We start from the raw sequence: 25,465 nt of genomic DNA, 5'->3' as shown, positions 1-25,465 counted from the left end.
GATTCATGGGGCCCAGGTTCGAATTCTGGTCTTGTTTGTTACATTTTCTCCATTCCTGTTACATTTTGTGCCGTTGACCACCCTTGGACATGCAGGTGAAAGTCATGCTTGGGTAAAAGAATCTGCCAGTGGGTTTTGCGTCTTCAAGGACAAAGACAATTTAAGGAGGGAGGAGTGTAGCAGTCAGCCGGGTTTGATCACTGGTGGCCAGATAGCTCAGTTGGTAGAGCACCTGACTAGGGATTCAGGGGGTCTGGGTTTCGAATCCCGGTCTGGTCCACTGCATTTCCTCCCTTCCTGGTACAGCTGTATTCCATAGGAAATGATAGGTAATGAGTAGTCACTGAAGACCATCACATTGTCAGGTTATTCCCAAACATAACTACTAAAGGAAAAAGACCGGGGGACAAATTCAAAACATTTTCTACCCTTGTATGGCTGATTTTGGCTCAGGGTCTTGACACACTGTACACAACCTTTATGCCAAGTAGTATGATCTTCTGTCATCTCCGTATTACCAAGTTATAACCCACACACGTGGGGATCCAGGTTAGAATGGGTCCTCAGTAACCCCTTGCCTGTCATAAGAGGTGACGAAATGGGGCGGATGAGACTGCTAAAACCGAGGTCCCATCAGGTGTGGCATAATTAAGATCCCTCCCTGGTCAATGACCGTAAGGGCTAAGAGTAGGCCTAAATTTTGCAGCCTTTCACCGACAATGGTGATGTCTCGATAAGATGAAAGATTCTCAAGAGTGACATTAAACAATATTCAATCAATCAACCATATTAAAACAGTCAGTTCTTCTAAATGCACCTGTTGATGTCTGCAATGTTCTGTGTGGCCCCCAAACTTTCACAGAGGATATCATCAGGATGAGTGAGAAAATATCACTTCAGTTCAAAAACTCAAAAGCTTTAACCAGAAAAGGTATATTTTATTCAAGAAACAAGAGTGTCTTTCTTCTCATCTCATCTCTAGTAAAAAATGATGTACAAAACAGGGAACAGAAATAATAAACATTTACAACTCTGGTCTCCATACAGGCTGACAAAGATGAAATTACTAAAGTACAAACATATAAAAAATATGTCTCCAGAGTACATATCTGTGTATACTATATTTGTTAATTCTTCTTCTATACAACAGACTAAGTGCTGATTGACTAAGTGTTTAAGGGTGTTATGAGAAATATTGGTCAAACTTAATACCTATGTCACCAATATCTCAAATGCATTACATGTAAATTTTAAATGTACACTATAAAAACACAAACACAAAAATCAGACTTGTTTATACGTATGAATTGCACCAAGTCTCTTTATAAATGTTCTTGACATAATAATGTAAACATTCACAATACAAATTCAGATACACCACTATAAAACTTTTTAAATAGATGATAGGAACACAATACATACAGGAATGATTTTAATACACCGAATTTCATAAAATAACTGAAAATGCATGAAAATGAGGTCACTGCAATGTGTAACATGAAACTGTTAAAAAAAAATACAGTCGAACTTGTTTACAAGTAACTCACTTACGACATTCTGTTTATAGAAGCATTTTGCAAGAAAGAATGATTATAATGAACTCAGCTGTAAGGGATTCTTTGTTTAAAGGAAATTCATTCCTCGTTAGATTTGTTATAGTGACCATAGTGAAAACAAATCCAAGTGTTCTGTCAGTTCAACTGTGAATAATTGCAAACTTATCGCATGTTTATGTCGGTGATACAGGTAATGAGTAAATAAACATAATTCTGTTCCAAACGTGTAGTGTTATTTTCCTACAGTATATCCAGAATATATTTATTTTTTATAATATAAAGAACTTAATTACATGTTTAAATGCCCAAAAAACTTCCTTTTATGGACATGGGGAATAAAGAAAATGCCCCAAGGAATCCCTTATAAGCAAGTTTTACTGTAATGGAAATGACCAAGTGGAATGAATGTGTAACAATACCATGCCTGGAGAAACTGAGTTTCCTTAATGGATGAAAGCTCTCGGTGTACCTAACTCCTAAACTCTATTTCTACACACCTGCACAGGTAAAGACAACGGGTACCGAGTACCCCACATTAATCGCCATGAGTATAAAGTACAGTTCTATCACTCATCATCAATTCTTATTAGTTAAAATGCCAGTCTGTTCTATAGCTAGGAGTAAGACAGGCAAGTCTGACATTATAAAGCTTGGACCGTCAAATCGGCAAAAATATCATGTTATTTTGAACTCAAATGTAAATTGTCAATGCGTTGATTGTCGCCAGATAAAATAAACAAAAAATAGACAGCAGTAACAAAGTAAACAAAAAACAAAATATAATTAAGGAATTATCATGTGCCGTAACAAAGAGACAGCAGTTCCAAACATACAAAGGTCCTATTGTCAATGTCAATCTACCAACACTGAACTCTACAAATCACAGCAAATCTGCCAACTGACAGCTATCTAGAGGCATGCCTCATTTAGAGAGAGAGAGAGGGGGCCCTACATAATGAAGGCCATTTCTTATTCAGAGGAGAGAGAGAGAGGGGGGGGGGATTACATAATGAAGGTTGTTTAATTTTGATTATTTTCCAAACATTTCTTTGCTTCAAAAATATATTATTTTGTCACTAACTTTATACAAAGGATGTCCTGAAAATAGTAGACATTGCAATCTTATCTAAAAATTCACAAAGAGTACTGCAAAATGCTATGAAAAATCATAAATAAGACATTTATGTTCAGAGGTCATGTACTAAGTGCAATGATTTATTGCTATAATTTCTTTGAAGAAAATTTAATTTCAGGCTTTATGTTAAACTGAAATTGTTTATGTTTACTATTCGTTGAGGTAAAATGGAAAAGAAAAGAAAAACCTGAAAACAGGGTGAAATCCACTTGTTACTTTTTGCAATGTCTATGATTTTCTGAGACAATACATGTATACAAAAAAAAAAACACCCAAAAAACGGTGCACGTACAACTTATACAAATTAATTCAACAATGAAATAATTAACCTAATACAAAACTAAAACAATTAATTAGACTCTATCTGTAGCACTATAAATAACTGGTATACAGTTTGTACTGTAACTACATGAACACAAAATCATGGAGTATCAGTGAAAGTCACTAAAATTTACTTATTAACACTGCAGATTAAACTACAGATCACTTCATACACAGGATTAAAATAGAGACAAAAATCTCAAGGGTCACCCCCAACACTTGGTCTTGCCCACAGTGGCACCAAGAAATGAAAGCTGTGGCCCCAAAATTTAACCATGCTTTGTGATAACTTGAATATCATACAGCAATGCTTGTATCATTTAATCTGCTATACAGATTCATGATTAGGGTCAAGACTTGAATCTAAAGTGAGGCACATTTGTAACTCCACCCTCTTGTGATGCCATACGTTTTACTTTTATCTTTATTCAATTAAACTTTGTGCATGATAGAAATATATCTTGGGGGGGGGGGGGGGGGGGGGGGGGGTTATTCACTGGATAAAAAAAAAAAAATTGGTAAACTGACATGTTATCAAGGGCAGTAACTCCTATGCTGGTATTTTCTCTATGGTGTGTCTATTACACAATGATTTCCCTTATATGCCACAATCAATTTATCTATATTTATAATAAACTGGCATTTTCCTTAAACTGTTGAAATTAATGTGACCTTAAGAGGTTTATATGTATTTTAATTATGCTGTTTAATGAGCTATTTTCTGATGCTGATAAATATTTGTCTGATATCTTTAAAATGGCGGTAACATATGTGCATTTTCTTTGGTTATTGATTAAATGAAACTATATCAACATGATTAAGAGGAGATTGATATACTTTTCTATCTGAACCATAAATATTGATAAGTCATACGAGGGCAGGGCTACCTCAAACAAGCATGGTTGCAAATTAAAGAAGGAATATTGTGACAAATAATAGTATTGTTGTTCTTACCCTTATAGATGTAAAAGAAAACAAACAAACGAATACTACTGTTGCACTGTCCTGATACTGTGTCCAAGGTTTCATAAAGCATGGGAGGAAGCTGTTAATAGTTTTGAAATGTCAGGTGTCAAATGCTATATAATTATCATAGCGATCTAAATGAGGATGTGACCTTTTATCTTGGCAAGTAATAGGAGGCTTTATCAAATCTGGCCTGTTTCTTGATATGAATTACAACCGGTCCTAATACTACAAGACAATCTGATTAAAATCAGACCTTTGATCACTCCAGTGATGATATGACACTACCTGTGCAGAACAAAGATCTGATTTTAAACAAATTGTGCTACTAGACAAATAACAATCTTTGCTTCCCTCAAAAAATTTCATACTTAAAAATAATAGGGCAAGATTATATTGGCCAGACATCACGCACCTTCCCCCTACCAGTTAGGCATGTGGGACTATACATGTATCATAATAACACATTTCTGTTTATCAGTCTACATTTCTACTCATAACATAAAAAAAACAACTAATTCACGTTCCACTTCTCACATTACAACATTCCTGTACAAATGGACCTATAAAACAAAAATGTTGGGACAAACTATTGTAACTGATATTATAACTAAAGCTGTTCATATCCATGCCTCTCAATTTCACAATGACCCAGATACATGATGCGAATGAATTCAAGGTTTCCTTGTATGTCTAAAAAAAAAAATATTCTGCAGTGTGAATGACTCTCCTTCCAACATTTGCACATTGATAAGAAATCCCTTAATCCAGAGTCACAGCTTATCTGTCGATGGTGACATTAACATATCACATGCACATAGTGGCAGCCAGTGATCTATCTAAGAGAGACACGTCATGAGGTTCAGATACAGGTGCTTTGTCTGTACCCGAGAGACACGTCATGAGGTTCAGATACAGGTGCTTTGTACCTGAGAGACACGTCATGAGGTTCAGATACAGGTGCTTTGTTTGTACCTGAGAGACACATCATGAGGTTCAGATACAGGTGCTTTGTCTGACCTATGACAGACATATCATGAGGTTCAGATACAGGTGTGTTGTCTGTACCTGACAGACACATCATGAGGTTCAGATACAGGTGTGTTGTCTGACCTATGACAGACACATCATGAGGTTCAGATACAGGTGTGTATTGTCAGTGAGCTCACTAGTAAGAGTCAGCAGGTACCCCCTCAATTCTTCCACCTGGGCAGGAAGCTGTCTTAAGTCTCTCTCATCCTCTGCAGATAGGCTGTTCAGTTCATGTAGACTCATATGTGCTTTTCTTCTCAGAACATTGTGACCTTTTCCTGCAAAATTTGAAAGACAGTTGCCAGTATTGTCAATTTTTACCCCTAAAAGTCATAAAATGGAAAGTATTTCAATTTTCACATTCTACTGACAGTAATTGATATAAAATTTATCTTTACTACAGGAATTATCTGCATGTGACTGAAATTTTTCCCCCACATGGACATTTGTGAAGAAATGATCTTTCATCTCACACAGAACATGACTGTACAAAACCAATGGTCCACCAATCTTCACTATATGCTCACTTGTGACTCATAATTCTATTTTGATAACATAAATACATTGACTATCTGTTGCTCAAGATTTTAAAATGATAAATTTTTGTGGGCATCCAAGTGAACTGATAGATCCTACATTTTCCCCATGAAAAAAAATAAATTGTCAACAGATCAATTCAAACCAACATGTAATTACAAAAGCCTTTTTTAAAAAAAAAAATGTAGAAATGAGACTGTAAAGTTTTATGATGAAAAATATAAACAAGTGGCCTATGGGCCACACTGCTCACCCGAGTCATCTCGACCCTGCTGTAGTTCAGCTGTTGAGATTTATAAGATATTTTTCAATCTTTATTCCCATGAAAAGTTGTTTACTCCATGTTGTGGCCCCAACCTAACCCGAAAGGGTCGCAACATAACCAAACTTGTTTCAACTAATTTCTGGCCCTATGGTTCTTAAGATTTTTTAAAATGTGGAGTGGCGTACCCTACTTTTGCATTTTTTGTGGTTAACTTCATGTAGTGCAACTGCTCCGTGGAAGGTCAGAGTTTAGTGATAAAGGTTAGGATTTAATGTAAGTATGAGCTCAGTGGAAAGTCAGAGTTCAGTGATAATGGTTAGGATTTAATGTAAGTATAGAGTTTAGTGATAAATGTTAGGATTTAATGTAAGTATGAGCTCAGTGAAAGGACAGGATTTAGTGATAAAGGTTAGGATTTAATGTAAGTATGAGCTCAGTGGAAAGTCAGAGTTCAGTGATAATGGTTAGGATTTAATGTAAGTATAGAGTTTAGTGATAAATGTTAGGATTTAATGTAAGTATGAGCTCAGTGAAAGGACAGGATTTAGTGATAAAGGTTAGGATTTAATGTAAGTATGAGCTCAGTGGAAGGTCAGAGTTCAGTGATAAAGGTTAGGATTTAATGTAAGTATGAGCTCAGTGAAAGGACAGGATTTAGTGATAAAGGTTAGTATTTAATGTAAGTATGAGCTCAGTGGAAGGACAGGATTTAGTATGTTGGATACTTTTTGTATTTCTGACATCTACATGTAGTATACTTATACATATGTTTTTCCAACATGGAGAAGCTTCTCTCCAACACCTACCTAGCCTACTGATGCACAGCTCAGCATTCAGAATACAGATCCATACCTGGAATATTTTCTGATGTAATCCTCCTACTTGACAAAGACCTAAATAGCTGACTTTAATAATTTATATATATCTGTTGTAATTTGATATTTTCTATTCAGAAATACACTGGGTATATACATGTGATTTCAAAGACCAGCTCATTAATAAGGGAGAGATAAAGCCCCTGCACACATAAATCTGCTTTCTAACTTCAATGTAACGCTTTTTACTTGATCATTTAAAATTGGTGTGTGAGAGATCTTAAGATGATGTAGATCTGGTCCATAATAATGGTTTAAATTTGACAAATTGTGTAACTTTGCACTAGACATGCTAGAAGGTCAATATTAACTTGAACACTAATGTGGGGTCATTTACCATTAAGAACTTCAGGATTTAAAATCGATAGTTGTTAATTTCACAAGATATCTAAATGCCAGTACTTCAACAGTTCATCTACAGACTCATTCATTACCTAATTAACACAGGTAATTAAAAATCATCCCAACATTCTCATTTCAAACTGGTTATTTCATAAATTCTATAGTTCTCAAAGAGTTTGAGGCATACTGGATATCAATATGGATTGATTGATTGTATCTTGCTTAACGTCCCTCTCGAGAATTTTTCACTCATATGGAGACGTCACCAATACTGGTGAAGGGCTTCAAATTTAAACCTATGCTCAGCGTTTATGACTGTTTTAATGACTTAGGTCTGTCACAGCCTGGATTTGAACCTTAATCTTCCGCATGCAGGGCGGGTGCTCTACCTCTAGACCACCACGGCGATCAGATCAGTGTGGAACTATAATATTCATTAATATAGGGTGGCACCTTTGGATGCAAATCAATATACAACCTTGTATCTCGGTACACATAGAAGTGGCTCTGTACAAGTGGAATGAGGTTAACATGAAAAGGCTTGTGATCAACTCGGGAGACAGGTTCTTCCTGAGAAGCAGAGAGATGGGAAGAGTTGTAGATCCTCAAAATCTTAAAAATTACTTGATCCTTTGGGATGGGTCTTTAAACATTGTCAACTTACACAAACTTGTGTAAATTAAACATGAAGAAAGTCTTTGGTCCCTAGATCCTGTAGATAAAGTTCAATACCTCATCTGACCATAACAGCCTGAGCCAGTACCAAATTGAAAGAATTTTAAAACAAATTACCAATACCTCATCGGATCGTAACAGCCAGTACCAAATTGAAAGAATTAACAAATTACCAATACCTCATCTGACCACAACAGCCAGTACTGATGAAAGAATTAACAAATTACACATTTTTTGAGAAGGAGTTGATGTCAGATCAAATTTTCCTTGAGTACACAAAAGTCAAACCAAAATGAACTACACGTATATGTGGGTTTTTTTTTATTTTACTTCCCCAGACAATTAGGTAGGAGAGGTAGGTAAGCATGGTAAGACATTTTATTTCATTGAAACATTTTATTTGAAATCTTAGTTTTTGAGGCACTTTAAATACAGGCCCACCTACATTACAAATACTTTTCAAACATGATGAAGATCAATAGCAGTCAAAATGTTAATCAGAGAACCTCAAACGCAAAATAGAAAAACATTCCGGTTTTTTTTTTTATTTCTTTATAAATATATATCATCAATAAAACATTTAGGGTCTGTAGCAAAAATGTAGGTAGGGTAGGGTAGGGAAACCGAAAACACAAAAATATTTAATTTTGGCCTCAAGCATCGTACTTACTCTTTTTACACTGCAGATAACTCTGTGTGACGTAATAAAGAATCATGGCTAGCTCCTCCACCTGTACAGAAGAGTAGTGCTCCACTCGGGGGCCCGATTGCTCATTTTCCTCATCCGATTGGGGTGTGGTGGGCGGAGTCAGGGGCGAGCATCGCGGTGGCAAGGCACAATAATAGCACTCGTAAATACTCTTTAAATCCTGTGGGAAGTCATAGCCCAGTTCAAGTGATTCTTCACAGTGATTTAATATCACCAGAGAAATAAGACGAAATCTCAGTATATTTGAACTAATGGTTTCAATAAGTAAACGTTTGTGTTTAATACTTGTCAGATAAATATATGTTTTTAACAGCTCTGAGCCCATAATTTTGGCACATTCCAAGGGAGATGAGGACACAGAAATTCCAAGTGATACCAGCTTCTGGAGTAACGGTAGCATCTTGGGAGTTTCTTGTCTACGCAAGTCCAGATCTTTGAGATCTTGCTCAGGTGCCAAATGTCTTAAGTAAACAGTGTCTCGCACCTCTGGGTATTCCCCACTGGTGATCGAACACCTGATCCAGTTGACTACTTCTTTTAGATTTATGTACCCACTGTCATAAGAGAGGATTTTGTACACATTGGTCTGTCTGACTGTCCGTGGGTCCTTTAAATTACTGTTATGTAGTTCCTCCTCGAATGCCATAATCAAGACCTTCAAGTATAGACCCACCATGTGAAGAATGACTGGTTCCTGGTTCCACAAGCCTCGTCCAATTGATAGTTCCTCAATGAGTGTTTTCACGGTGTCCCATTCCAATTTCGAAAACAGAGCAGGATTTTTCTCATGAATGATTAACAACAGTTTGTAGCTTTTCAGCATTATGCGTGTGTCCCTCTTTATCAATCCAATCATCACTATATCCTTAAACATACTCTGAGGAATCTGATAACTATCCAAAAAATCATGGATAAACTGAAGACCCTGTTCCAGAAAATCCATGCCCTCTTCAAAGCAACTGTTGACAGTGTTTATGTGAAGATCGCTCATCACCTGACTCAGGGCGACATCCACATCATCTGTAAGAAAATTAATCCTCAGCGGTTTTAACAATTCCAACACACAGGGGCCTTTAAATTTCTTTTTGTCCTCCTCTGACTCCTCACTACTTGTTTGAGTTCTGCATCTCAAGTGAACTTTTCTCCTATACTGTGGTTTCTTGATGATAGCTTTATCTTTATTGTCAGTGATTGACAAGTTTCTTGAACCACCATCAACATTTCCAGCATTCGCTTCCTCTGCTCCAACTGTTCCATTACCCAACACATCCAGAAAATGTCTCTCATTCTGACTGACCATCGAACTTAATGAACTCTCACTGTTTGTCCTCTGGAGAGGTGAACTACAGCCATCATTAACAATGGACTTGGATGGCTTAATTTGTTTAAGAATACCTGCCAACTTTTGCCTGATTTTTTGATTAAACAAATTCTCCACCCCTGGTGATGATTGTGCGGAGGGTGAGGTGGAGGGGCTTTCTTGTTTCTCCGTTGTTCTCAAGGGAGACTCCGGGTGGTGAACTAATTTCTGTGGAGTGGAGGGGCTGTCTTGTTTCTCCGTTGTTTTGAAGGGTGACTCCTGTTGGTGAACTAATTTCTGTGGAGTTTTATTGACACTTTCATCCTGACTGTCGATCACAATGACTGAGTTGTCGTCCTTGTCCGACTGAACTATCACACTGCTGTCATTCCTTAGGTCAACTTCTGCTGTAAAACCAAATTTTGTTTCAATTAGAGAGATGTACCCGTAATATGGCATAGACATTAAAGAGCCTATATGACTTTTTACGTTTTGATACACAATCTCCAATAGCATAAATTTATGTGAATACATTCCAAATTTTCTAAATACAGTCAAACCTCATTATCTTGAAGTCAATGGGACCATGAAAAAACTTCTGACATATCTGATAATTTGAGATATTGAGAGTAAAATACTTTAAAGAATAAGTGGTTGGGACTTCCAAATCACTTCAACATTTCCTTGGTATTCAATATATTGTTGTTGTTTGAAATACTGAAGTTCAACTCAAATCAAATGGAAGAGTTCTTAAAAAGTGTCAGTTTATTAGCACCAGCACTGGTCCAAAGTCTGATGTGGAAAAATAAAAATAGTAACACATATTCTGAAATATTCAATGTTTTTAAAAGTACTGACAAAGTGATGATCTGAAGACCAAAAATGTTACTGGTGGATATATAGAGAGAAAAATTGAGACCATATTTCACTACATGACATCAAAAATTTTGAGAGATCAAAGTACGAGCCATCAAAGGTCGCCTGTAATCAAAAAAAAAAAAAATTAACATCTAAATAAACCATTTGTTGGTCTAAAATGGCTCCGACAGTAGTTTTTTTTTTTGCAATTTCTCTATACCAAAGAGTATCAATAAAATGCAGCTTCTAAAAATAATTTTGTTACATATTAAATTGAGGAATAATTTCACTCTAATTAAGAAATTTCTAATCAAGAAATAAAGTAAATATTTTTGTGGATATTGTAGGGTAATATATGAGGTCGAGAAATGATGTTTTGAAATCTAAACGCTGATTGAGGCTTTTATACTTCAAACATCATCTCAAGACCAAGGAATCCATGTTTTTTGCACTCAAAATTTCAAAGACATCTCATATATTTAGTTTGATGTTGACGAAATTTATCTGATATTCTCTGAATCCTGATTATCCATGTATAGTCCACAAAAACTACACACACACACACACACAGAAAAGTGTCAACTTGTCTGTGCATCACCAAAACTACACACACATGGAAAAGGGTCAATCTGTCTGTGCGTCACCAAAACTACACACACATGGAAAAGGGTCAATCTGTCTGTGCATCACTAAAACTACACACACATGGAAAAGGGTCAATCTGTCTGGGCATCGCTGAATGCAGACAGTGATTTTTAGGGGGGGGGGGGGGGGGGGGGGTTGAATGTCATAAAATCCTTCAATCATTTATAAATTTGTTTGTAACATATGTTGATTAATTTTATGATAATGAAATCAAATTATTAGATACTGATTTTATTGTTAAAAACATAAACAGAGGGTAGGATTACAGAAGAGTCATAAAAATAAAATATTTAGCAGCTATTTCAATGCCTAATAAAGTCTTAAATGTGAAACCAATCAGTTCTGAATAAGTACATAATGTTTAACATTTTAAAATCATATATTTATTTTGCTTATATCACTATTCCTAGAATCCTTTGATTAATCGAGAAACTGTTAACTGTCGGAGCATAATTCATAAAAATAAATCAAGATTAAAACAGTCCTTTTAAGGATATCAGCAAACTTGGTATATTATGTGTCTGTCAGATTAAAACAGTACTTATAAGGTTTTCAGTAAACTTAATTTGTACATTTTGTGTCTGTCAGATTAAAACGTACAGTACATAAAAGGTTATCAGTAAACTTTGTACATTTTGTGTCTGTCAGATTAAAACGTACAGTACATATAAGGATATCAGTAAACTTTGTACATTTTGTGTCTGTCAGATTAAAACAGTACTTATAAGGTTATCAGTAAACTTAATTTGTACATTTTGTGTCTGTCAGATTAAAACGTACAGTACATATAAGGATATCAGTAAACTTTGTACATTTTGTGGTCGGTCCGATTAAAACAATACTTATAAGGATATCAGTAAACTTTGTACATTTTGTGGTCGGTCCGATTAAAACAGTACTTACAAGGTTATCAGTAAACTTTGTATATTTTGTGTCTGTCAGATTAAAACAGTACTTAAAAGGTTACATGTATCAGTAAACTTGATACATTTTGTGGTCATGCAGTCCGATTAAAACAGTACTTAGAGGGTTATCAGTAAACTTGGTACATTTTGTGGTCGGTCCAATACACAATTTCCAAGTTGCCCAATAGTTCTTTCCTTTTGTGGAACTCTTATGCACAGTGAGGCGCAAAGCATACTATCGTCCACACACAGTGGGTACAAATGCTTATCGCTGCCTTGATATATTGCCTAAAGGTTAATTATCAGACATCATGCAACCACCCAAACTGCAGGGACACACAGTATTAGTAAGTTTATTAGTATTTAATAACAAGAGGCCCAGGGGCCTTATAGGTCACCTGAGTATCATGTAACAACCTTCCAATGTTTGAATTAGGTTTGTGTTTAAATATAAGAATTTTACTTTTGGATGGAAGAAACATTGAATAGCTATGTGGTCAGCCCCGCCTTTGCACCAGAACCCCTGACCCAGGGGCCATAAATTTCAGTTTTGAAAGAAGCATCCTTGATCATCATTATCATACTATTAGTTTGTCTACTTAATACCCAGCAGCAGAGGAGAAGATTTTCAAAGAAATAAAATGCATTTTCACTATATGATCAATAGGGCCCCACCCTAATACCAGAACCCCTGACCAAGGGGCCATGAATTTCACAATTTTGAAAGAGGCATCTCTGCTCATCATAACCATGCTATTGGTTTGTCTACTTAATACCCAAGGACAGAGAAGAAGATTTTCAGAGAAATAATGCATTTTCACTATATGACTTATAGAGCCCTACCCTAGCAACAAAACCCCTGATCCAGGGGCCATGAATTTCACAATTTTTAACAAGAGGTACTGTGAGCAATGCTCACTAAGAATACCCCCCCCCCCCCCCCCCCCCCCCCCCGCTTACCCCAAAGGGTGTTGGTAAAAGGTATAAACTACCTCTTTTCTGAGTGTTGCTACTTCGATGTCCAGTGCGCATGACCTTTGACCTTTTGACCCCAAAATAAATAGGGAACATCTTCATCCTATGGGTAGTCCATATGTATGATATGGTGACTGTAGGTGGAAAGGATAACACTTTAGAGCCCGGAAACCATATTGCTACTTCGATGTCCAGTGTGCTTGACCTTTGACCTTTTGACCCCAAAATCGATAGGGAACATCTTCATCCCATGGGTAGTCCATATATATGATATGGTGACGGTAGGTAGAAAGGATAATGCTTTAGAGCCTGGAAACCATTGTGTCTACAGACGGACGGACGGACAGACAGACGGACAACCCGATTCCAGTTTACCCCCCCACAACTTGTTGCGGGGGGTATAAAGAGGCATCCTTGTTCATCATTACCATGCTATTAGTTTGTCTACTTAATACCCAGAGACAGAGAAGAAGATTTTCAAAGAATTTCTACATTTTCACTATATGACCAATAGAGCCCCACCCTAACACAAGAACCCCTGCCCCAGGGGCCATGAATTTCACAATTTTGGTAGAGGGCTCAACGCTCATTATAATTATGCCCACAGTTTGGCTTCTTGATGTCCAGGAGTAAAGAAGAAGATTTTTTAAAATTACACTCATTTTGATGGTTTTTGCCCCACCCCTCAGGCCCCAGGGGGGCAGGGACCACGAATTTCACAATTTTTGTTCCCCTCCACCCACAGATGCTATATGCCAAAATTGGTTGAAATTTGTTTAGGGGTTTCAGAGAAGAAGCTGAAAATGTTCAAATGTTAACGCACGACGACGGACAAAAACAGATAGCAATAGGTCACCTGAATGAATTCAGGTGACCTAATAAAATAGCTCAAATGAAAATCGACAATCACCATTTTTCTTTGATTAAAATATCACTAGTACAGAAGAGGAAATAAACAATAACTTCATATTTGATTTAATGGCCTAATTCAATCAAATATTATTCTTGATATGGTCAGTTTAATGTATACCAATGGGTGATATAAACAAACTTTACACTTTCATTACTTTTATCCATATTAACATAGCTAGTCTATAGTAAATGTATACATCTTGTACCCACCCAAGCGTTCAACAGAACACTGAACGTACCTCTATCACAGAAGAGCTGATACCTCGGAAGTTGCGTATTAAAACAGTACTTATAACATTATCAGTGTACAACAATTACTGATAACTTTGTAAGTAGTGTTAATCTGACTGACCACACAGACAGGCGGACGAACATCTATAATGTGTGAATAAATGTGTTAGATTAGTGGTATTGGTTCCATCTTGTTTTTTATGTCTATGAAATCCCTGCTGTAAGTTTGACCTTGACCGTTAACCTTGAAAAACAATAGGCTGGAGTCAATGGAACATATGTACAAAGTTTGATGATCCTAGCTTTATAGTTCTTGTTTTTATCTAATCTACGTGCTGAAAGATGTACTGATGAACACACCCACACCACTATACCATGATAATACTATCTGTTTACAACAAATTATACTCCAACATTGAAATTCTAGGTCAAAACATTGGAGACAGTTTTCATTGAACCTCCAACTTCGAATACATGAAAGGTTATAAAATTATCATAATCGCTTAGGGCGGATAAAAACTTGGTAGGTTTGATACAATTCAAGGTGTTGTCAAACCAAATGTCTGACTTGTAAATCAAACTCACATGAGCTTATAGGTGAGCAAAAAACCTTCCAAAAACTCTGACATGATAATTAATCTTGTTAAATATAAAATGGGAGTTCAGTTAGCGGGATGAATTAGAAATCAAACTCAGCCCCTCCCACTAATTCGTCCAGCCCCCTCCCACTTAATTTGTCCTTGCTGATACATATGTGTACATTAATGACATTGTACTATCAATGAATAAACCCCTTCCATTAATTCGTTCATGCTGATACACATACGTGTACATTAACGATATTGTACTATCAATGAATAAACAAAGTGACGCAGCAAATAGTACATTAAAATCATGGTGGAAAGCTGATGCTATCTGAAGTAGCAGGAAGCACCTGGCAAAATCAAAACTGAAACAAAGTCTACTTAACCTAGATGATTGTTTGGTCCATTTATAGCTAGTTTACAAGAAAGAGTACAGTTTACAAGAAAGAGTACAGTTTACAAGAAAGAGTACAGTTTACAAGAAAATCACTTCTAGGGGCATTCATATTTGTCCATTAATGTTATCAAAATGACTCAAACAGCTATATACAGTATATAAAAATCACCAGACATATGGTGTAGTTTTTTGTTGTTATTTTGACATTAGAATTGCTTTTGTTTACATATTACAATGACCAAAACATTATTTGGAAATAAGTAATTCATTGCAGAGAAATTTTCCATAATTTCATAAAATTCTATTGAAAGTCATTTGTTTTTCACTCTCTGATTTTTCATTTTTTTTTACACACTCCAGCATTTTAATCACGGTTGTTGACAGATAACTAACTCTCCATCCATATATACACAGAGACTGACAGAAATTCAAAGCCAGTTTTACAAAGACGATCAACAGAAACAGTAAGCTTAGTTTGTATGTAACGCTGTCATTATTAAACGTCACAAAAACCAACACATAAATAGACGGGGCATCTCAAGATGTGCATAGACCATTGGGGAAAAAATACAATTTTTATTAAAAATTAAACCACATTTTTAAAATTTCTCTAGATCCGATACAAAATCTGAACCTTGCATCTGTTCGTATATATATTGCCATGTGCAAAGGGACTGTTGTCATCCTATATAGGTTTTAGATCAATCAAGATATACAAGAGGCCCAGGGGCCTTATAGGTCACCTGAGTATCATGTAACAACCTTCCAATGTTTGAATTAGGTTTGTGTTTAAATATAAGAATTTTACTTTTGGATGGAAGAAACATTGAATAGCTATGTGGTCTGCCCCGCCTTTGCACCAGAACCCCTGACCCAGGGGCCATAAATTTCAGTTTTGAAAGAAGCATCCTTGATCATCATTATCATACTATTAGCTTGTCTACTTAATACCCAGCAGCAGAGGAGAAGATTTTCAAAGAAATAAAATGCATTTTCACTATATGATCAATAGGGCCCCACCCTAATACCAGAACCCCTGACCCAGGGGCCATGAATTTCACAATTTTGAAAGAGGCATCCTTGCTCATCATAACCATGCTATTGGTTTGTCCACTTAATACCCAAGGACAGAAAAGAAGATTTTCAAAGAAATAATGCATTTTCACTATATGACTTATAGAGCCCCACCCTAGCAACAGAACCCCTGATCCAGGGGCCATGAATTTCACAATTTTTAACAAGAGGTACTGTGAGCAATGCTCACTAAGAATACCCCCCGCTTACCCCAATCTCCCAAAGGGTGTTGGTAATAGGTATAAACTACCTCTTTTCTGAGTGTTGCTACTTCGATGTCCAGTGCACATGACCTTTGACCTTTTGACCCCAAAATCGATAGGGAACATCTTCATCCCATGGGTAGTCCATATGTATGATATGGTGACTGTAGGTGGAAAGGATAACGCTTTAGAGCCCGGAAACCATATTGCTACTTCAATGTCCAGTGCGCTTGACCTTTGACCTTTTGACCCCAAAATAAATAGGGAACATCTTCATCCTATGGGTAGTCCATATGTATGATATGGTGACTGTAGGTGGAAAGGATAACGCTTTAGAGCCCGGAAACCATATTGCTACTTCGATGTCCAGTGTGCTTGACCTTTGACCTTTTGACCCCAAAATCGATAGGGAACATCTTCATCCCATGGGTAGTCCATATATATGATATGGTGATGGTAGGTGGAAAGGATAATGCTTTAGAGCCCGGAAACCATTGCGTCTACAGACGGATGGACGGACGGACGGACAGACGAACAACCCGATTCCAGTATACCCCCCACAACTTGTTGCGGGGGGTATAAAGAGGCATCCTTGCTCATCATTACCATGCTATTAGTTTGTCTACTTAATACCCAGGGACAGAGAAGAAGATTTTCAAAGAATTTCTACACTTTCACTATATGACCAATAGAGCCCCACCCTAACACAAGAACTCCTGCCCCAGGGGCCATGAATTTCACAATTTTGGTAGAGGGCTCAACGCTCATTATAATTATGCCCACAGTTTGGCTTCTTGATGTCCAGGAGTAAAGAAGAAGATTTTTTAAAATTACATTCATTTTGATGGTTTTTGCCCCACCCCTCAGGCCCCAGGGGGGCAGGGACCACGAATTTCACAATTTTTGTTCCCCTCCACCCACAGATGCTATATGCCAAAATTGGTTGAAATTGGTTCAGGGGTTTCAGAGAAGAAGCTGAAAATGTTCAAATGTTAACGCACGACGACGGACAAAAACAGATAGCAATAGGTCACCTGAATGAATTCAGGTGATCTAAAAACACTAATCAAATACCTGAAAGTTGTAAGGCTACATCAACTTTACCATGATAAAAACTAAAAGAAAATTGTTTCAAAATTTTGCTACCTTTGCAATTTTCATCATCATCATCAGATATATCCTCGTAGATTGGCCCATCACTCTCTGATGAGGAAATATCTTCATACAGGGGTACTCTAATGGGTTGTAGATTAAACCTGAGGGAGGTGGAGCACATCTGGCTCTCTGGGGTGGGGGATTCTGGGCTCTCCAGCACATGTGTTTTCTTCACCCCGTCCTCTGCCGTCACCTTCCCTGTCTTCCATGACTCTTCTTCCAGATCCGGAAGATCATCATCATCAGAGATGATATCATAAAACGGCTCATTATAGTCTGGTCTCGTAGAGCAATGGCCTTCCTCTAACTTCAGCATTTTCGTGGGAGGCTGTTGGTCCACTGGTTCGTCTTTCAATACAGTTCCTCTTGAAGAGTTGCATGGTGAAGGCGGCTTGAACTTGAACTTTTTGAAGCTCTTCACAAATTTCTGTATCGAGGAAGGTGACAGATGGACAGCCTGTGAATCCTTTTGACATTTCTCCTTTAAATCAAGAAAGAAAATAATACATTAAACTATTCATTAACTTTCCAAATAAACTAAAAAGCAAATCAAACAAATAGAACATTACAGGGAGTGTGCATTGTTCTGCGACTTCTTGATGACAATAATCCTGGCTTTTAAAAATATCAAAGACATTTGATACAAATGGATCACTCATTCTAGTATCATGTGAAAATTCCAAACACTACAGCAGGAAGCTGGCTGCAGGTCTGTATAATCAACTCATTTTCAATTTCCAGTATTACATAGCACCCTTTCCTGTCATCTAGCTGAATGGAAATTAATTAATCAAGAATAATCAATCCAAATTCTGTCACAGAGGTAACCAGCAAGGAAAGAAAACAAGAAATGGTGTCTCTTCTCTGTCAATTTCATTGCTTTGTGAGATTAAATAACTGTTCTTGACAATTAACACCTTGACCGACTTTGATCAGTTCAATAGTGCATTTTGATAACTTTAGGTGAGTGTCCCCAGCTAGGTACGTCATGTATATCTCATATCAACAATCTGTCAGGGGAACATGCACATATATATCACTTAGCTGTTCTGATAAATAAATGTTACAAGTATAATGCCATCATTCAGAAATCTTGGACTGAGAGAAATTCCTTACAGGATTATTTAACTTTAGAACAAGTTAAAAGGTACCTGTAATTTTCATTTTACCGACTTCTGTAAATATCGAATTCAACAGGAGGTGAATGAATGCTAAATGTTCATTTGTGTACCATGTTTCAAAACTTAATATACAAGTCTATGTCATAACTGCACAAAATACGATATTCAATGTTGACATTTTTAAGGTGTACGTTCTTGTGGGAAAATCGAAAAATCTGATGACTCAAAGGCATTTAAGCTGAGCTACTCTTCTGACGCTTCACCCTGACCTCATGCATGCACAGGGGTCCATAAATCTCAACACAAAGTCATTTCACAAGGAACATCCAACCCATACTTCTGATAAAACCTAATTTGTCCAGGGTTAGGGTTATATTATAGGCACCGTGTAATTCATGCACTGGAGTTATGGAGTGGAGTTTGGAGTCAAATTTTGGAGTCTGAGATTTTTAAAAAATATGAATGGAAAAAGACGTTCAAGAATTTGCATTAGTTTGAAAGTCTTCAATATTTTTGTATGATTGTTGGCTGCTTCACATCTGATTAGTAATTCACAGGAACAATGACCCAGTTAAAATTTATGTTTCTGACACTTATGTAAGTAGTCAGAACTTGGGAAAATTAAACCAGAAGTGAATAGATAGACATGATACTGACGAAATAACTACGGTTCTTTCAAAATATTTGGAAATATTTTGAACATAATTAATCAACAGATTTAGTCTGCCTTACTGGTTGTTTAAATGCAGTTTCATTAGATGTGTTAACAAGCCTCTCAAGAGCTATTAGGTTCAGAGTTTATAGCAAAGAAAGCAATTTTTCGGTGTTACACCTACCGTTTTTCATAAAATTTTAAGAATATTAATTAATTAATTTTTAAAGTTATATATGGCGTATCTGAGCTTAAAAAATGATATGAAATTGAGCGTAGATATACATGGTATATGTTATGTACGCTAAAATTAAAATTATCATCGATTTTGAACTCGGTGAACCTCTTGTTTCTATAGTTAAATTGACATTCAACTTTTCTGTTGAATCTTAATAAGATCCGCCAGGCGCATGACTGCGGGAAAATACAGAATTAAGCCATGATGGAAGAATGTACATAATATTGTTAATATAGCATAATTTTCTCTTTACTTCTCTCCATATCTCCCTATCTCTTCCTCGCTTTTCTCTCTAAATCTGTTAAACTGCTTGTGTTCGCTGGTCTACCCCTCGTTTTCATTGTTCGCCGTTATTGTTGATTGCCTAGATATAGTGTCGTGGGATCAAATTAAGGCGGAGTTATTCAAATATATTATTTTTGTGGAGTCGGTAAATAAATCGGTTATTGTTTTAGATTTTTTATATCTTTGAAACACGATTGATTTAAATTGTGTAATTAACAGAAAAAGTCCTATCTTTATAGAAAATAATAAAAACAAATAGAAAAATCTTTTTCATTTGGTTATCTGAACTTATCAAAAATATATTTAAAATAAGTTATACACTTATACCACTACATAGTAGTGATAGTCCACTCCCTCCCTCAAAAACTTGCACTCTTGCATTCCTATTCTGTAAGCATTCTCTCCCTTGTGCTAACCTAATAATTCTAACAGACAGATGCAATGTAAAATATCTTCATTAAAATGCTGCCCGAGAACAACAAAATCAGCCACGGGTCATATCACACCTCCAGTCAATTAAAGCAAAGTATTTATTGTTTTTGAAACAGTTTATCTTTATTAAACATTGAATAAACTGTTACAGTTTTAGATAGTACACTAATTGACAATGAAAGCTCTATTAGATTACATTAGCTCATAGATAATTTTCTAAGTGAAAGCCCAGAATCCTTACACCCTGAGTAAACTGTGAACAAGGACCGTTTAATTTTGATCTATGTGACCTAGTGTTGGGTTAACTTAGTTTTCCGCAGAACAACATGAGTCACCAATATATTGAATGCATAGCAAAGTATATTATTTAAGTAAATGTATATGTGAATTGATAATCTTTTTAAAGTGCCATGTTAAGAAACCAAGTTGATAGTTGCATATTTAAAGTAAACGAGAGAAAAATCATTGAATAATCTTCCTCAATATGGATTATATGGAAATGCATATAAACCATGGAAGTAGCTATTTGAACGAATTTGCAAAAATCAAACAACCTTGTAACATTTTATTAACCTACATTGTACAGCTGTGTGGTCAAAAAACCTATAAAAGTTTTAGCAGACATAACAAAGATGTGACAGAAAGATAAAATTTAGTTTAGGGGTTTTATCACCTTCCAATTATGTGTTGAAAGCAATGGTGGTCATTATTTATGTAACAGTTAAATTTGATTAAAACATAGAATAAACTGTCACTGTTTTAGGTAACATACTAATTGAAAATGAAAGCTCTGTTAGATTACATTAGCTCATAGAATTGTTTTCCAATTAAGTGAAAGGTCAGAATACTTCACACCCAGTTTCAGAGATGCTGGTGTTTTTCATAATGTCTTGGCTAAATATTAAACTAATACCTCTTACAGTTCAATAGATATAAGGTGTCACCTAGTGGCAGAGGGACAGACAGACAATGGAAGGGTGTTCCATTAGTGCCCATGCTTTAGATGACACAAAATTAGATTCCATTAAACACTACTTCTATTAACAAACAAAACCACAAAAAAAATTAATTTAAGTTTTTGCTTGAAAGCAAAACTTAAACTAAAGAAAAGAGAAAAAACAGACTCCAAAATTTGACTCCAAACTCCACTCCATAACTCCAGTCCATAAATTACACGGTGCCTATATTATATATGAAAAACTGATAGCTGCAAAAGGAGGCGGGTTTTTTCCCCATTCTAATTAGAACAATTATGCCACTTCACCCACCAAAAGGCTTGGGGTAATTTATGGAGTGGAGCGGAATGGAGTTGTGGAGTCATGGAGAGGAGTCTCTGTGCTTCATAACTTTATCATTCCCCAACTGTCACTCTTTATTTTAGAGTAATGTAACTCAACATCCTCATCTGGTACAAATAGGTGTGCTGGAATTTGGTTCAATCTGTTTGTTTTACTTTAGTTGCACACACATCTGTCAAAGCCCCTTCATCCCCTTAGATGGGAGGAAAATTTTCCTGTCACAATTGCCAAGAATGAAGTCAAATTTATGACCTGCAATGTCAGATAATCACTTCATCATTTTAACACTGTGCCCTGCATGCCTTGGCAATGGCATTTCCGATTCATGTGTTTTTATTAAAATAGCTGAGTATTTTTTGATGAATTATAGATTGATACAACATATCAATATTATTGATAAATTGACAGAAGTAAATCTAGTATTTTTCTGGATAGCACAGGAGACAGATTAAAATGGAAGGGCTTTAGCCTCTCTCCACAGCAGTGTAAGAGGGGCTAAGACATTACATGAATTTTTTTTAATTTATCTTATTTGTTTGGCTAGTTATGCTGCATAATTATCATGGCCATAATTCAAGTGCAATTATTCTATGCTAATAGTCAAATTACGCTAATGCTATTCCAATTACTGGTTAAGAGTTGCGAAATCATGGTCAGTTTCTTCCTTCAGTAATGCATGTTCTTTTATTTTATTTGTAAGCATTTCTATTAAAGTCCTGTGTTGTGGTTTGTAAATGGTTATTATATACACATGAATTTTATTCATTGACTCCACTCCATGACTCCACAACTCAACTCCACTCCATAAATTACCCCAAGCCCAAGAATACAATCAGATTAAGTTTTGCTTTTCATTTAGAATTGAAAACATGAAAGTTTAATTCATAAGTTGTAAATTGTCTCTGGCCAAACTACAACCTAAAATTGGTCTGAACAACCTGAAGTTTGTTGAGAATATTCTTCTAAAAGGCTCAATTTCGAATCCAACTAACCTTTGAAATAATTTTCATACACAAATAAAATTTTTAATATATGTTTGCATTTGAATTTTTTTTTTTTTTTTTTTTTTTTTTTATAAACCTGCAGTTTTAAAATTATCTGTGCTAGATAAATCTTTTAAAGAAGCAATCAAAATTTTGAGTTAAGGTGGCTCACTATACCCTGAAATAGTTTCTCAAATCATTATGAATACGCAAGTTCTGAATTTCCCCAAAGTTATTTCCCTTTGTCCAACTCTTTCGCATTTTATGACGTATGGTGGGTACACAATGTATACATTATATCTTAGACTGGCATTGTACATAACGATTACGTACGATTAATGTAATAAAAGCGTAACTTTTGGTTTATATCAATCACTGGTATGCATATTCTGGCCATATCAAGCATAATTTGTTTGAATAAAATCATCAAATTGGCTATTGAATCATTATTCGTTTCCTCTTCTACATGAGTGACGCTTTTATCAAAGAAAGATGGCAATTAACAATATTTATTTGAGCCATTTTGTTATCTAATACTCATAAACTCACTAAAGTTGCCTTTTCCCCGAGATTGGATGGTCTCAGAAACTCTGGATATCATCTTTTAAGAAATAATACAACGATAGTAATTAGCAAATGTACCCACTGTCATCATATTTTACGTCATGATTTATGGAAGAGTTAACGGGAAATAACTCTTGGGGAACTCGGAACTTCCGTATTGATTTAATCATAAAAGATTTGATGATATATAATATTAAAGTATATATGTCAAAAAGAGAAAATATGCAAATTTGGATAAAAATATGATGATCAAAAATTTATTTCAACACATATGAACAAAAGGTTGGCGGATTTGAACTTGAGACCTGCGGTTCACTAGCCCAATGTTTTAACCACTGAGCTACGATGATAGACAAACAAATCCATCAAAACAAATAATTTCACAAAACATATAAATCGCCATCTTGTGACGTAGTGTCATAAAGGTATAAGCTTTAGTGTAGTGAGCTACCTTAAGTCTATTTTCAGTTTATTGTTTTGGGCCAGATGACAAGTAAAAAAGATTGAGTGTTAAAGTCTGCATTTGAAAAATATAAAACTTGATTAGTGAGAGAAAAAGAAAACGCTATACAGTCAATACCATCAAAAGCTAGAGGCATGGACTATGTATAAAAGAAGATTCAGAATGATGGTATAAACGAGGGCAGGATGCATGTGCAGTATACAAGACAGGATTCAAATCTACCAATGTATTACATATGTTGATTAAAGTTTCTGGAAATCCTCTTACAAATAGTAAGTGCAAAACTGTCAGATTTTGAATTTCTCAAATAGGGTCCATACAAGAAAATGTACATGCATGCCTACATGTACGTATATCATAGCGACAGTGAGGAATAAAACTAGGATAAAGGGATTTTTTTTATTTAACAGTTTCAAACATAAAACCAAAAGCAATGTCACTGCAGCAAGCAGCAAATTTGTAAAATGTTGATATTAGAAATCATGTTGACAGCCATATCCTGCTCTAACAGTGCTTTAAAAACAATAACTTGAAGCATGACAATTAAGTTAAAAATTTATATTTCATTACCTTGTATTGAGATTGTTGAGAGTTAGCATTGTTTTCATGTTCTCATACTCTGCCCTGGCTCCACATCTAATGTCATGTCACTACATGTGTTTAGTATAATATTACGGTTTTACAAATGATAAAATTGTGTTTAGTATAATATTAGGGTTTTGCAAATGATAAAATCATTGGGATTTTATGATTGCGAATTTTCTTTACTTTTTGGATTGACATATTTTCGAAGTATATATGAATCCATAATTGAAATTAATTGTTTTACGGTGGCATTTTCTCAATGTTCCCAATGATCAACTTTGAAGCCTCTTTCCTGTTTCACTATGTTAATTAACAGTTAGTGGAAATTGATTTCTGCAATCTATGAATTTTAAGGTCAGATGTTAGGATTGTATTTTCTTTTGATTTGGTTAAGCTTACCTCTCATTCATTTTACTGAACATGTAAATTAATGTTATAAAGCTTTCCTCTGACTTTCCAACTTTCTGTAGTTTATTTCACCAATTGATCAATTCATACCCAAGTAGGCAGATCTAGCTGTCACATCTCAGACAAGTGTGAGAGCTAGGTTTCTACTAGTTAGAATAATCAAACTGTGTCTCGGGACAGGCCCTCGGGTTCGTAGGACATTATCATTTTAACGATAGAACATTCTATCTAGGTTTCTACCAAAATTCTTTCAATCGTGAAATTAAGTTTGCTAACTTTTTGTTTGTGAAATCTTTGTATTTTGATCTTTGCTAAATTCAGATATACATACTAAAACATGTCTTTGTAAAATTCATGTTTATAAAATTCATTGATATTAGGACTTGAATGATTTTGGAACTTTAAATAATAGCTGTGTTTCTACATAAAGTTACACAGGTGCACTTATATTATATTAATATGATGATATCAAAATGCACTTTTAAATTATGTTTATCAACAATTGGGTTGATAAAGTTAGACATTCTATACATCTAGCTTTAGTATGACATGGACTATATAGCTTATTACAGATTAGTATAAACTGATATTCAAATTTACACCTAACTGCTTCTAATACAGTAACTGTCACGAGCCACTTGATGAATCATGCATCTAACAATAGGTACAGAATCTATATTTGGTGTGGGGGATTTCCAAAATCAATCATTTGTCACAAATCACCTTGAAATACATGTGCAAATTGAAATACTATCCACAAATACCTTTCATGTTTGCAGTTATA

The 25,465-nt window shown here is 35.6% G+C and overlaps 1 protein-coding gene and 1 non-coding gene across 6 annotated transcripts in view; one reads left to right on the top strand and one right to left on the bottom strand.

The window, feature by feature from the left end:
- Positions 1-205: 205 nt before the first annotated feature.
- On the top strand, positions 206-279 carry Trnap-agg (transfer RNA proline (anticodon AGG)). Its single transcript has one exon. It is a non-coding gene; the product is annotated as a tRNA-Pro (tRNA).
- Positions 280-917: 638 nt separating this feature from the next.
- LOC125658326 (uncharacterized) overlaps positions 918-25,465 on the bottom strand; it is a 39,157-nt gene continuing 14,609 nt past the window's right edge. For 4 of the 5 annotated variants that reach the window (XM_048889555.2, XM_056149294.1, XM_048889553.2 and 1 more), the window contains 3 exons: positions 17,644-18,133; positions 8,375-10,120; positions 918-5,288 (listed from right to left, as the gene is read on the bottom strand). In XM_048889555.2, the coding sequence (XP_048745512.1) occupies positions 5,092-5,288; positions 8,375-10,120; positions 17,644-18,133 (2,433 nt within the window). In that variant the 3' untranslated portion in view covers positions 918-5,091. Of the gene's footprint in view, positions 5,289-8,374; positions 10,121-17,643; positions 18,134-18,221; positions 25,300-25,465 lie in introns of those variants that run through there. The other variant, XM_048889554.2, reaches the window with a different exon arrangement.

Source organism: Ostrea edulis, chromosome 9 (genome assembly GCF_947568905.1).
Source record: "Ostrea edulis chromosome 9, xbOstEdul1.1, whole genome shotgun sequence".
Lineage (NCBI taxonomy): Eukaryota > Metazoa > Mollusca > Bivalvia > Ostreida > Ostreidae > Ostrea > Ostrea edulis.
This window is presented reverse-complemented; position numbering and strand designations above follow the sequence as displayed.